The sequence below is a fragment of the Neophocaena asiaeorientalis genome, unplaced genomic scaffold (genome assembly GCF_003031525.2).
Source record: "Neophocaena asiaeorientalis asiaeorientalis breed wild unplaced genomic scaffold, Neophocaena_asiaeorientalis_V1.1 scaffold72, whole genome shotgun sequence".
Taxonomy (NCBI): Eukaryota; Metazoa; Chordata; class Mammalia; order Artiodactyla; family Phocoenidae; genus Neophocaena; species Neophocaena asiaeorientalis.
Genome location: NW_020185336.1, coordinates 12,919,998 through 12,933,402, shown reverse-complemented (window position 1 = coordinate 12,933,402; position 13,405 = coordinate 12,919,998). Strand labels below are relative to the sequence as shown.

The window sequence follows — 13,405 nt, the reverse complement described above, 5'->3', positions numbered from 1 at the left end:
GGCGGAAGACTGAGTCGGAGCAACCACGCGCCCGCTGGCCGCTATTACTGGCAGGGGGCGGCGTGCCAGCGAAGCAACATGCAGATAGGCGCCCGGCGCCCTGACGACCCCTCCCGAGGAAAGGAGGCCGGGGCGGCGCTGGGGCGGCGGGGAGCATGAGGGAGGCCGGGGGGCGTCTTGGCTCGGAGCGTTGCTAGAGAGCGGCGCGCGCTGCACACTCGCCGGGGCGCAGCGGAGGGCGGGGAGCCGGGCAGGTCGCGCCAGCGCTGGAAGCCGGCCGCCGGGAGCTGTTCTGATTTCCGACGCGGACGCAAGGGGCCCGGAGCAGCCCCTGGCCCCGGTGTGCAGCCAACATGGGCAACGCCGGGAGCATGGATTCACAGCAAACCGATTTCAGGGCGCACAACGTGCCTTTGAAGCTGCCGATGCCCGAGCCAGGTGAACTGGAGGAGCGATTTGCCATCGTGCTGGTGAGTGCGCGGCGGCGGCCGGGAGCAGGGCCCCGGGGCTCCGACCAGGCGGTGCAGCTGACCCCAGCCCCCTCCCTTTCTCCCGGCACCGGGAGCGAGCCTCCTGTCCCAAGGGGGAGGCTCCCACCTCGCCCATTGTGGCCTCCCCCGCCTCTTCTCGGCTCTCCGCCGAGTCCCCCGCGCTCGGCCTTCTCTGCGTCCCGGGATGGGGCCGGGGGCTCGGGGCTGGCTGCCTGGCGGGTCGGCCCCGAACCCATTGTCTGGCGGGAGAGGCACCTCACAGCGCGTGTGCCCGGGAGGTGTGGCGTGGGCGTGAAGGGAAGGTGGCGCGGGCCGGGGAGGAGGGGGCGGCGAGCCTCTGAGGCTTTTTGTTTAAGAAAAAAAAATTCGCGCAAACCCCGAGTCCTCGAGGACGTCCAGCGGGCGCCCAGCCCGGGTCCTGAGGGGTGCGGGGCAGATGGGCGCATGTGGCCGGTCAGGGGTGCCGCGCCGCGCTGCGCTGTGCGGGAAGGCGAACTTGGAGGCGGACGTCGCGGCTTGGCCGAGGGGAGCTCCCCCAAAAGGGAAAGAGAAGGAAACCCTCGCGTGGCGGTGCGGCACCCTCGTCCCTAAGAGAGGAGGGGGACATCAGGCGAGAGAGAAGCTTCGTCTCGGCGCGTTCCTTTTGGTCTTAAATGTTAAGACCACAAAAATGTGCAGTTTTGCGGGGACGGGTTGCCAGCTGACCTGACTCCACGGGCGACCCCTCCCCTCCCTTCCGCCAGCACACCCAGCCAAGTCTCTGACTCCCTCCCGAAATCCGCTTCTCCTAGCTTTCCAGCTTCGCAAATCTGAGACATTGAAGACTCCCTTCTTTCTCCCTTTCCTGCTGGGACTAAGTTTCTGGGCCCTTCCCAGCCCGAGCCTGTCAGTGCTGTGAGCTTAGGAGGGTGTGGTGGCCTCCCCCCTCGACCCAGCCAGAGTCTGTACTGCAGTTGGTCCCCAGACTTCGATTTTTAGTGTCCTAGCCTCTTTCAAGGGGTGTTGGGAGGGAAACAGGCAAGATTGGAAGCGTTCCTAATACTTAGACTTGTAAGTGTACGCTTGTAGCCTCTTCCTAGCTAGTAATCTCTACATTCTACAGTGCTAGGCAGCAAGAGAAACTTGTGCTGAAGTCAGTCGAATTCTGCATCCGTGTGCGGGTTTTGGGCATGTAACCTGACAACTTTGGGAATCAACCAGAGTCTGAACACTGAGACGTTTAAATTGCCTTTCCTCAGGTCATTAAAAGGGGCTGGTTTGATATGGGGAGTAATGTTCTGGATGGTAGATTCGCTTTGTGCTCTGTGGAAGAAGAGGCCACAAGCTTTTTCACACCACCTGGAAACTCTGGTGTGGCAGTCGGGAGATAGATGAGGCTGCCTGTCTTGCTTTGCATGGTCTGTGATCTCCCGCAGCTGCTCCCACTGTTGTGCAGAATGAGACACTCTGAAATGAAACAGCATAGGCTTAATTACTTCTCAAGGCAGCCTGGGTGCATACTTGACCTGTCTTTATAGGGACAAACCTTTTTAATTCAAAATCCTCTTCCTACCAGACAACATAGTTCTTACCTCGTAGCTCTGGGTTTTCTGTGTTTCCATCCATGCTGTGCTGGTGTGTGTGTGTCTGTGTGTGTGTCTGTGTGTGTGTACACTTGAAGTGGGAGGGCCAGTGACACAGGAAAACCAGATAATAACAATAATGCAATTAAATTCTCAACTGGGATAGCATGTTTTGCATGAGCTTTCAGTTACCCTGCTGATTAGTGACACATGTTATGAATTACTCTTTAGAAAAAAAAAGTCCCATCCTTAACATGGTGGGTTTGTGTTATGATTAAGTCTAGAAGTCACAAATTCAGTACGTAGAAATTCATGATTGTATATCACAGGCTCTTTGGGGCAGTGGTTGGTCGTGTGGCTACTTTTACTCTACTGTGTCACACACAAGTACTGGATGCGGTTCCTTTCTTAATTGCTTAGAATATTTTAAGCCTTTCAGAACAAACAACAAAACCAAAAAATACCTGGCTGACCTTTTTTGGATTAAAACAAAGCTTTTGGGAAAGTCTCAGCTTGGGGGCCCTCTTGTTAGGGATGCACTTGGACGATTGACTTGGTGTTTCATGTAACACTCCCTGGTCAGCTGCAGCTGCTCTTTGGAGTAAGCTGTAAGAGGAGTTAAAAGGAATCATCTTTATGGGCTGATAGAAGTACAGAGTTATGGTGACTTTTCTTGTGGTCAGTTTTTTTCTAAAGTTGTACATGAAAAGCTCTCAACTGTGCTTTTCTTCATGAATTGCTTAAGAAATAGATTAAACCATTTAATTCTGAAGATCAAGCTTGAAGGACAAGAGTATAGGTGGTAACGTTTAAAGTGTATATATATATATAGAGAGAGAGAGAGAGAGGGAGAAATTCTCTGCCCTGAGACAATGGGAATCCTGTGGGCATTATTGATACTAGTTTTATTTCCTATATGATAAAGATCATATAAGTGTTTGGGGAGGAAAACAGGATAGTAATACTGTACAAGAAAGTATACAAGCACCTCATTGTAAATATGGCTTACATCAATAATTGGGCCATTTCAGGAATGGAAAACAATTCCTCTCACCTCACCAAGCTCTAGATTATATAAAGCATTGGGGAAGAGTAAATAAAAATTTAAATGACAGAAGTCCATCTATTTCTGGAAAATCTTGAGATGAAACTTACTCAGTGACTGTCCCCCACCACCCCCATCGGTCCACATGAGTTAAACCGTATGTATCTAAAAAATTAGTGGGCATGAATGGAAGGATGAGAGAGTAAAAGATTGCTGAATAAAGCCCGCGTGCAGCAATGAAGACCCAATGCAGCCCAAAATACATAAATAAAATAAATTAAAAAAAAAAGATCAGTGGAGGGGGATAGACTTTAAAAAAAGGTTTTATTAAATAGGAAAGAAAATGAGATTTTTGAGTAGAGATTTGAGTTACTGAACTTCCTGTAATTAATGACTAGTAAAAATTGGATCCAAATCTTAGGAGTTTCATTCTCCTGAGGAGTCTTCTCCCTCCCTGAACTTGTCTTCAGCATCATTACAATAGTAACTATAAAACTTATATTTAAGGGAAAAGATTACTTACTCCTTGTATACACTTAACTATTTGCATCCTTGGACCTGCCTGTCAGGTAGAGCTATAAGGTGATATGCCTTTGTGTGTGTAGGATGTTTCTGTTACACTCTTCCATGGAAGTGTTTCATAAATTATAAATTCAATCATCTGCTTCAATCTTTGTTCCTTTAAGTTGTATATATTTTGTGTATTTTACAAGTAATATTTGTCCGTGTTTTTTGGGTCCCACACATTTATAATTATCTAAGTGGCTCTCCACTGTATTTGTTAAATATTGTCTAATTGTTGGGAATACACACACACACAAATACTCCCTTTGCGGAGCACAGGCTCTGGACACGTAGGCTCAGCGGCCATGGGTCACGGGCCCAGCCGCTCCGTGGCATGTGGGATCCTCCCGGACCGGGGCACAAACCCTGCATCGGCAGGCGGACTCTCAACCACTGCGCCACCAGGAAAGCCCCATGTCCTTTATTCTTAAAGATGATGCTATGAAGGTGATTTTGGGTGTGGTGAACAATTGATGGTCTTTGTCCAAGAATACCTCGTTGGACGTTAGATGCTCTGTATATTGTTCACTAATTTTTGGCTTGCAGTCACTGTTTACAATTTAAAATGTAAGCCCCTCAATCCCATTGTCGAGGAGCTGTCCTAAGGATCCTTTCTGAGTTTCAGAGGAAAAGATAATTGTAGGCCCCCCATCCTGGCTGCCATATCTGTGTGATAGCAGATGTCAGGCTGCTCTGCAAACAGATTAAAAAAGATTAGGAAGTGATGGTTTAGGGTCAGTAGTATCTTATGTTTAACACCAGGAACTACTTTCATGTTTGATTAATTTGAGTCAGTTTCCTTTTCAGTTTTTTTTTCTTGCCCTGAGGTTGAATGTAGTCACTGTACTTAGGAAAAAGTGGGAACATTTTCTGAGCATCTACTATGAGTATGCCCTATGCTTCCATGTTCTCATTTAATCCTCACAGTAACTCCAGCTATGAGTAACATTGTAGATGAGGAAATAAAGATTCCCTAAGTTGCCTGAGGACATGCAGTTATTAGATAACCAGTCTAGGGTTTTTAGCCAGATTTGGAGATCTCCTCCCCTACCCCCCACCCGCCCCCATTATATTATGCTTCCTTAGGCTTAGAACTGGAAAGAAAGACCGAAAGAAAAAAAAAAAGGTCTGGAACTAGCAATAAAGCTGTTAAAAAAAAAATTCTAAATCTGGTAAGTGCAAGTTTCAAACTATAAAGCTGGCAGAAATTTCTTCGAAGCGACCCAAGTGCATTGTACTGTTTCTCTTTAGATGACATCCGCTTTGGCATCTTCACTGTGCTGTTCTATTTTCAGGCATGGAGTTAAATATTGATTTGGTCCAAAAGTGTACTCTTCAGTTTTTCCTTTCAAGGCAGTCTTGAACTACCTTGGTTGGGAAGTCCAGGTTTTCCACATCAGAGGGGAGAGACAACCCGTCTTACATTTACAAGCTCCAAATGTAATTACTTGTGAAAAGGACGAGGAAGGTCAAGTTTTAACATTTAAGTCTATTTCCCTCTGCAAGGTGTTGTTCCCTTTCAACCATTTCCAAGGAGAGCCTCTGCCATGAAGTTTGCTGAGCAGTTGGATAGGTAGGTGTGTAGTTAGGCCATCATCAGATGCGCGCTGATTTGTTTTCTCACTTTTCTCCAGCTGAGAGGGAAGGGAGATGGAGAAGGGGGATGGATGGAGTGTTGCGCTTTGAGCTGTTACAGTCTCATCTAGGCAGTAACCCCTGAGTTGTTTTATTCTCCAGAGTGGGAATATGTGCCTAGGACGGTGCCTTTCATCATTATCAGGGTGCATTTCCCCCCTAATAATACCAATAAAAAGTGTGAAGATATATTTGGGTATTTAGGATATAAGATGATCAAAGGCTCTTCTCTGAATTGCAAATGCTTGGCTCCGTTGAGAGACAGGCAGCCCTGTAAACAGATGAGATGTGGGGGAGAGAAGGTATGCGTGCCCTTAAGTGATAAGAATTACTTTCACCTGTGGCCTTTCATTTAGCAAACAGCATTGACTCCAGGAGCAGGAGACCTAGTTTCTAGAATCACAGTCTGCATCAACTTGGGCAACTCTTTCCTGTGATCCTCGGTTTTCTTCCTCTGTAAATGGGAATACAGTTTGACAGAACTGTTAGGATAGTCATGAGATTTTTGAAATCATAGCACTTGGAAGTGTAAAACTTCTGGAACGTGATATATTGTGAGCCATTAGCCGACTTCTCGTTTTGAAGATGTTTTGTGTAGAAAAGTATGTAGCTGTATTCTGTCTGATCTAGAGAGTAGAATTTCCAGGGTCAGTGACTGAAAGTCACATAAGCATAAGGAAAAGTGTTCTAATATTTAGAGTTGTCAAAAAATGGAGACTGAGCTTTCTATCAGAGTTGCTTAGACAGAAGTTGTACGAAAAATGCTGATAATTGGAAGGTCTTTCTAAGCCCAGGCTCCAGCAAGTTCATGGATTGCACGGTGCCTTTCTTGAGGTGAGTCTGCCACATGCATGAACGTTTTGGAAAAAGAGTTGTAGCACCTGAGAATGGGGAAGGGTCTCCTTGGAGGCTCCTCCTGGGCTCAAAGAAGAGAAAAAGTAGTGTAGGCTTATGCTTGTTCTGGAAATTTGTTCGACTTTCCAAAACTGTTGCCTGAAGGGCTTGGTCTTCATGAACTGTGCTCTTCTTTTCATCCTTAGGGCTTGGGGAATAAGGACGAGGTGAAGTGGGCTCCCTGGCCCTTGTATCTGAGCAAGTAACACACAAACAAGTGGCTAATTAAAGAGGCACTGATTCCAGAAGACATTCCATTGCAAGAGAGCAGTGGTACCTGGACTCCTCTTAGAAACAAGGCAGTGAATCCCTATAAAAGAACAGACTGGAATTGCTTAGAAGGGAGGGTGGGTTCCCAGCTGTGCAGCTGCTTGGTGGATCCGCTCTTGTAGAGTGGCTCTTCCACTCTACAGTGGGGGACCTTTCCTACCTTCCTCCATTGCAGGAAGTATATCTGTAGACTTCGGGGACCTGGTTTCTGTAGACAGGCTCACGTACCTTCTTGGTTCTCACCTACTTGAACACTGCAGGCAGAGGTAACTCATCTCTTGTCTTCCCTTTAAGATGGTGTCTGCTCAGACTGCAGGGTGATCTTCCCTCCCCAGTCACTGCATCCTCTTCTCCAACACCCCTTACCGCCTCCCCCCCACCCTGTCCTTTCAACACAACACCAAGGACTATGCAGTTTCTGGTGGATATAATTTGGAAGGGATGTCTAGAGAAGAGCTGGTAGGTCAGAGAGCTGTTTCATGAACTGTGATTCAACCGAGGCCGACAGATGTGGACCAGGATGGCTCAGAATCCCTAAATTGGGAAACACTAACTCCCTACTTGGAGGTATGGTGGTATATGTTGTAAACAGATAGCAGTGCACTTTGTTTCCACACTCTTAAAAAACTGACCAAGGAAGCATGACCAGTGGCATCAGAGCTCATGGTCTGGCCCCTTATCACAAACTTTTTATAGTTTCTAGGGCACAGCAAAGCTGTTCCCCTGGTCACATCTTCAGCATTCTTGTGCCGCCTGGAACTGACTTCAGTGACTCTTATTTCACATGTAACCTTAGTCCACTTTTGTTCTTTGCTGAAGAAGCTTTGTTGCATTGATAAGCTGCTGCATCCATCACCACAGAAGCTGAAAACTTTGAGGTGTTTACACCTTGCTATCTCAGGGGTAATCTCCCTTGATTGACTTCCATATGGTAGATGGTGCGCCTGGCCTGGTTTATCCTGAAAACTGGTTGGCTTTGGGAAAGGTGTCAAGTCGTTCACACTTTGGCCCCTTGCCCGGTGCTGGTCAGTCACCTATCTCAGGTCATGCCTTGAGTTGAGGATTTGCTCAGGAACCTGCCTTCTCTTTTGTTTTTCTTTTTCCCGTGGAAGTTCGGTGGAGCACTTTATTCAGGTAGGTGACGAAGGGATTGACAGGCTAAGTGGTACTTCTCAAATTGGGCTGCATATCAGCATCACCTGGAACCCTCAAAAACAGATGTTTGGGTCCCACTCCCAGAGATTCTGATAAGTTTGTCTGGAGTGTGACCTGGGCATCAGGATATTTTAAGGCTCCTTAGGATATGTGAGCAAGCAGCCATGATTCAGAAGCCACGTGCTAGAGCAGTTTTTCCCCTTTCCCTACCTGCCCCAAAGACCAAGCATAAGAGTTAAAACCACAGGGCTTCCCTGGTGGCGCAGTGGTTGAGAGCCCGCCTGCCGATGCAGGGGACACGGGTTCGTGCCCCGGTCCGGGAGGATCCCACGTGCCATGGAGCGGCTGGGCCCGTGAGCCATGGCCGCTGAGCCTGCATGTCCAGAGCCTGTGCAACAGTGAGAGGCCCGCATACCGCAAAAAAAAAGAGTTAAAACCACAGCAAAAATTTAGAGAAATTAAGCAAAGTTGAGAAGGGTTAAAAAAAAAAAAAAAAAAGCTCTTAAAGACATTTGATCCAACCAAAAGCACCAAGATGAGAAATACAGAAGAGATGGATCAAAGCCTGTTGAATGTTAGATTTATTTAACTATGCATTTAAGAAATGACCATAATGAAAATTTGCAGAGGAAGTTCTACATATTATAGCTAAAGAGTGATCAGTGACCCTGAAGTGTACTTCTGGGGCAGAACAATCAATAAATCACTTGTATTTTTGCTTAGGCCTCTATTCTCAAGCCTAACTGTTTGTTGGTTCAGTGCAGTTCTTTTGCTTTGATCTCTGGTTTTACCACTTACAAAGACTCATGAGCTTGGCTTCCCCGAGTGAAATTCAAATACACTTGTGAAATGTAAACCATTCATTTATTAAGAATCCTATAATCAAGGCAAATTGGCATGCTTATATGAGCAATTACTTTGAGAATAGAAAGATAAATAGGTTGCTAGGTCAAGAATGAGCTGGTTGTTCTCAGTGCAAGACTCTGGTTATTCCTTTAATAGTTATAAGCAATAGACATTCCCCTTATTCATAATCTTTAACATTTGTGGTTTGGGGTTAGAGGAACAGCGTATGTGGTTTTCTGAACTGAGAGGATAGCAGCAATTGTCTCATTTTCGTCTAGAAATATAAATCTTTCCAGGAAATGTAGGTAGTTGGTTTATGAGCAGATGAAACTTTCTAGTAATTGGGACAGGGCAAAAGAAGGCATGGATTTAGATGGGAATATTAAAGAATAATGGAGTTTAACTTTGGTGGGGAAGGTTAAGAAGATGACTTTTACAGTGGCAGAAAGATTGAAAATAATCTCATCTGCCTTCAGCGAACAATGATCTTGTGTGTGTGTGTGTGTTTGTGTGTGTGTGTGTGTGTATGTATAGAAGGAAGCCTTAGGATAACTAATAGTAGGAGAAGTTGGATAGAACATGATTGGACCTGCACCATGGCAACATTGCTCTGTGAGTTCAGTACCACTAAATGTCTTATTTGTGAAAGCTGGGGAACCTGCATGGAAAGGTGATGAATCATGTGAATAGCTTTGTAGGTCCCTTTGAGTTCTGGCCCTCTCAGTCCCCAGTATGGTCAGCCTTATGGTTCTTCTAAGGAAGCTTTTCCTCTTTAGTGACAATGTTGACTAATTAGGATTCTTTATCCCCAAGGACTTCTGCCTGATGAACCTAGGAAGCCAATTCAGTCCAGATGTCTTGGGACTAGGATGCTATAAACTTGGAAGTGGTGATTCCCCAGGCCTAACACAAAATCATGATTCTGTTGCCAACTAATCAGGCCATCTAGATGCAAACCTGGAGAGACCATTTAGAACTGTGTGGCCTCCTGGGTTTGTGGAACCATTCAGCCTGCCAGTGTTCAGCTGCTTCAGTGTCCTTTCACTGTAAAAGTTTTGAGTCTCGGGATAGGCATTTATTTGGATTAGAAATCTTCAGATCACATGTGAATTTACCAGGTCGTGGTCTTCATTTAATGGAGTAATTCTTTAACATTAGACATCTATATTTTCTTTCACCAATGATTGTCAGAAGTTCCCTTAATTCTTCTATCGATAATGGAGAAATTTAAAAATTCCTCTTTTTGTTGTTCTCTGGGATGATATCTCCTAATCATCCTTAAAGTTGTTTTAATTGACAAATAATATACAAACAGAAACGGGCCCGTATCGTAAGTGTACGGCCTGGTGGACTCTCACAACCTGAACACACTGCTGTAACCAGCCCTGAGTTCAGGAATCAGAATCTCAGTCTCCCTGTTTTTCTTTAAACATGGGTTCACTTGGCTCCTTGCCTCCCCAGCTGCACTTACTTTCCAAGTGGCCCGACTTACGTGGAAGAAAATAGGCCACAGGATTGTGCCTTGTGGTCTGATTCTAAATGATTCTAACCGTGAGGTTTCCACCACTTCCTTCCAGAGATTTCCTCAGTCCGAGGAGGCCTAACCGTTAGGAAATATTGACATTACAGCAGCATACCGCTGCTTTTAGTTACATCATCATTGATAACCCTAATGGTATTTTTTTTGTATTTGTAGAGTATCTCTGTTTTTCATAATAGTGAGAAGAACATATTTTGATTTGTATTCCTAGAATAAAGCGTGAAGCAGGGAGAGATTTCCACAGTTGACAATGAGCATTGGCCCTTTTGCGTTTCAGTACTTGGCATTGGGCACAGGTTTTGTGTATTCCCTTTTACACCTAAGTTTCAGCCTTTAGGTTTTGTCACCTTGATGATTCTTTTGAAATATTAAAAAGTATAAGATTGGGCTTCCCTGGTGGCGCAGTGGTTGAGAGTCCGCCTGCCGATGCAGGGGACGTGGGTTCGTGCCCGGGTCTGGGAAGATCCCACATGCCGCGGAGCGGCTGGGCCCGTGAGCCGTGGCCGCTGAGCCTGCACGTCCGGAGCGTGTGCTCCGCAAGGGGAGAGGCCACAACAGTGAGAGGCCCGTGTACCGCAAAAAAAAAAAAGTTTGCCAAGCCCTAGTCTAAAAGTATATATGTACTATATGAAAAAGGATTAAATAAGAATATGGAAAAATAAAGTTGATTTAAAAAAATAATAAAAATAAAAAATATAAGATTGTAAATTTCATCTTCTGGTTCCATTGTCCCATCAAAGTCCTGTTACATTACTGCAGATGTCGATCCAGTTTGAGAGGCTCTTTGGCTGTGTTTGTTGTTAATGGTTTACCTTCCATTGTCTCCTCTGTAACTTCTGTACACCCCCCCTGCCCTCCACCCGCTTTCTCATTGAAGCCATCCACAGTCTGGCCAGACCCATCTTCTTTTCTGTTTCCTTCCTACGCCCAGACGTGGAGATTGCTTTATCTCTGTCCACAGAGCAGGCTTGTACTTTCCCTCCACTATGCCTTTTCTCACGTGATTCTCTTCCATATGATGTGCTCTCTTGGCTTCTCTGCTTATTGAACTTATATCCAGCCTTCAAGGCTCTTCTGAAATCCCACTTTTTTCTTGTGTCCTTGCAGACCCGCATCAGCTTGGGGGAGGTGGGAAAAACGACTCTTCTTTGATCTCTTTATAGTATGAATTATTTCTCTTACTCATGAGGCCCAGGATTAAATATCACCTTGTGGGAGGTGTGACTGTAAAATAAGGGGATGCTTTTATGTATCGCTTTGTAGTCACTCATTACACTGTCAGCCATCTGTTTATGTCCCTGTTTTATTTGCCAGTTTGCACTGTGGGCTCCTGCAAGGTAAGGATCACACCTTAAAGGCCCTGGAAGCTTCTCCTTATCCAGCACAGTGCTTGGCCCAGGGACGGTCTTAGCAGATAATTAATGACTTGATCAGAGAATGGTGCCCCCTGAAACAGGCCCGGGAATTGAGTAGCTGCTCCAAGAACCTATCTAACTGGCCATTCTGGGCTCACTGTGAATTGCACATAGCTTGCCTTTGTGTTGAAATGACACTTTGTCGCAGTTTGCCGCTCACCTTGGTATTCCCCCTATCAGTTGACTTTAGTAGGTGCCCAAGAACACTAAGCATTCAGAGATGATAAGTTGGAATCGTGCTATTGCCTGACTCCTTATGGAAAACTGGTGAATTAGGAGAAGAGGGGGAGGGCAGTAGAAGTGGCCAAAGGAAATTCGTGGTTTTTCACTGTCACTAAGCCAGATTGGTGCGTCATGATGTGCTGTCATCAAGTGAGTGAGTGGTAGCACTGTACCATGGGGCTCTAGTAAAGTAAAACATCCTTCACGACAGTCTCTTCGTTATTGGGAGTGAGGCAGGTTTCAGTGAACAGCATTCCTTATTTTGGCATTTTAGTGCTTTGCTGTTTGCAAAGTGCTTGCAAATGATCTTTTGTGATTCTAAGAGTTCTTAATAAATGAGGCAAATAGGGTCTGAAGGTATGTGGTTTGAAGTTACAGAAGAAAGTGGTGAGGTTGGTGAGCCCATCCTAGGTCCTCAGTCACTAAAACTCCAGGGGCATTCCAGTGTCAGAGAAGACACTGTTTATGTTTTCTGTGCTTTATAAGCATTATCTTTGCTCTTGGCCACCCTCGGAGGAAGATACTATCTTCCTTTTCCAAATGAGGCGGTGGGGCTCAGAGGGGTAAGGTAGCTGCTCCCAAAGTATGGAGGCAGGATTTGAATCCTGGCCTGTCCGATGAGAGAACTCACTTGTTTCTTCTGCACTGTGTATACTTTCAAGTTAGTTATAAGATGTCATTAAATGTTGGCTTTTTGTTGTTTGTTCCTCTAGACTAAATTCATTCACACAATGGCTGTCCATTGTGAGTATTGCATCAGTATAGTGATAGATGTACCAAACTCTGAGGGTTCAGAGAGAAAGTGTCATTTGTGTATTTTGAGTGTTCAGAAACAGCTTCCTTGGAATAGGAAGTAGAGCGATGCCAGCTTGGTCCCAGTCACTGCTAGACTGCACGTTTTATTCTACATTGTACAGTTTTACTCACTTGTCACTGCTTAAGAAGGGCTTATACTTTAATCAAACAGTCCAGAAATGTTTATCTAGCAGTTACTATGTGCCAGGCAGTGTCATGGGCACTGGAGGATGTGGTGCTGCATGAGGCCCACCAGTCATCTGCCCTCAAGGAGCTTACATTCCAGCGGCGGGAGGGAGTCAGGTGGGGCGGGGGGAGGCGGAGCTGGACATGAAATGGACCTGGATTTCCAATGCTGGCAAGTGCTGTGAGGAGAATAAAATAGGACAGTGTGAGGTGATGGCTCTCATTTAAGATCTGAGTGATGGTGAGCAGGCAGGTAAGAGCCCTCAAGCAGGAGTAACCAGGGCTTGATTTGTTTCTCCCCTGCTGGGCCAGGATGGGATTCCTTGTTCCCCGGAGCAACTGAAGGGAACAGCAAGGGGGATGTCCTCAGCCCTGAAGGCTTCAGACTTCACCTATGGGGAAGGCTGGAGGAGGCTGGGACCAGGGGTGCAGGAGTCTGTTTCCTTTGTCATAGCAGAGCTGTTTCTTGTAAGTGACTCTGTGTAGTCACAGCTCTGCCACTTGTTGAATTCAAAAGATTTTTAGCAAATTGTAGTCTTGTCACTGTTCTGGACACATGAGACATCCAGTTGGGGAATGGAGTATTTGATTAGTGTAGCAGTGCCCTTCTAAGTAAAGACTCTCTGAAGGCATCCAGTACTTGGAATGCCCTTTTTATCTACTTGAAGCCATTGGTTGAAAAGACACTTCTTTGTTATAACTTGCTACTAGCTTGTTGCTCAGATCTTTCCCCTTTTTCTTTCTTTCCTTAATTTTTTTTTTAATTTTAAGGGGCATATGGGAAT

General features: G+C 45.8%; 1 protein-coding gene across 1 annotated transcript in view; it reads left to right on the top strand.

The window, feature by feature from the left end:
- The first annotated feature begins 164 nt into the window (after positions 1-164).
- FMNL2 (formin like 2) overlaps positions 165-13,405 on the top strand; it is a 304,398-nt gene continuing 291,157 nt past the window's right edge. The window contains exon 1 of the mRNA XM_024735896.1: positions 165-470. Coding sequence (XP_024591664.1) covers positions 354-470 — 117 coding nt within the window. The 5' untranslated portion in view covers positions 165-353. The remainder of the gene's footprint in view (positions 471-13,405) is intronic.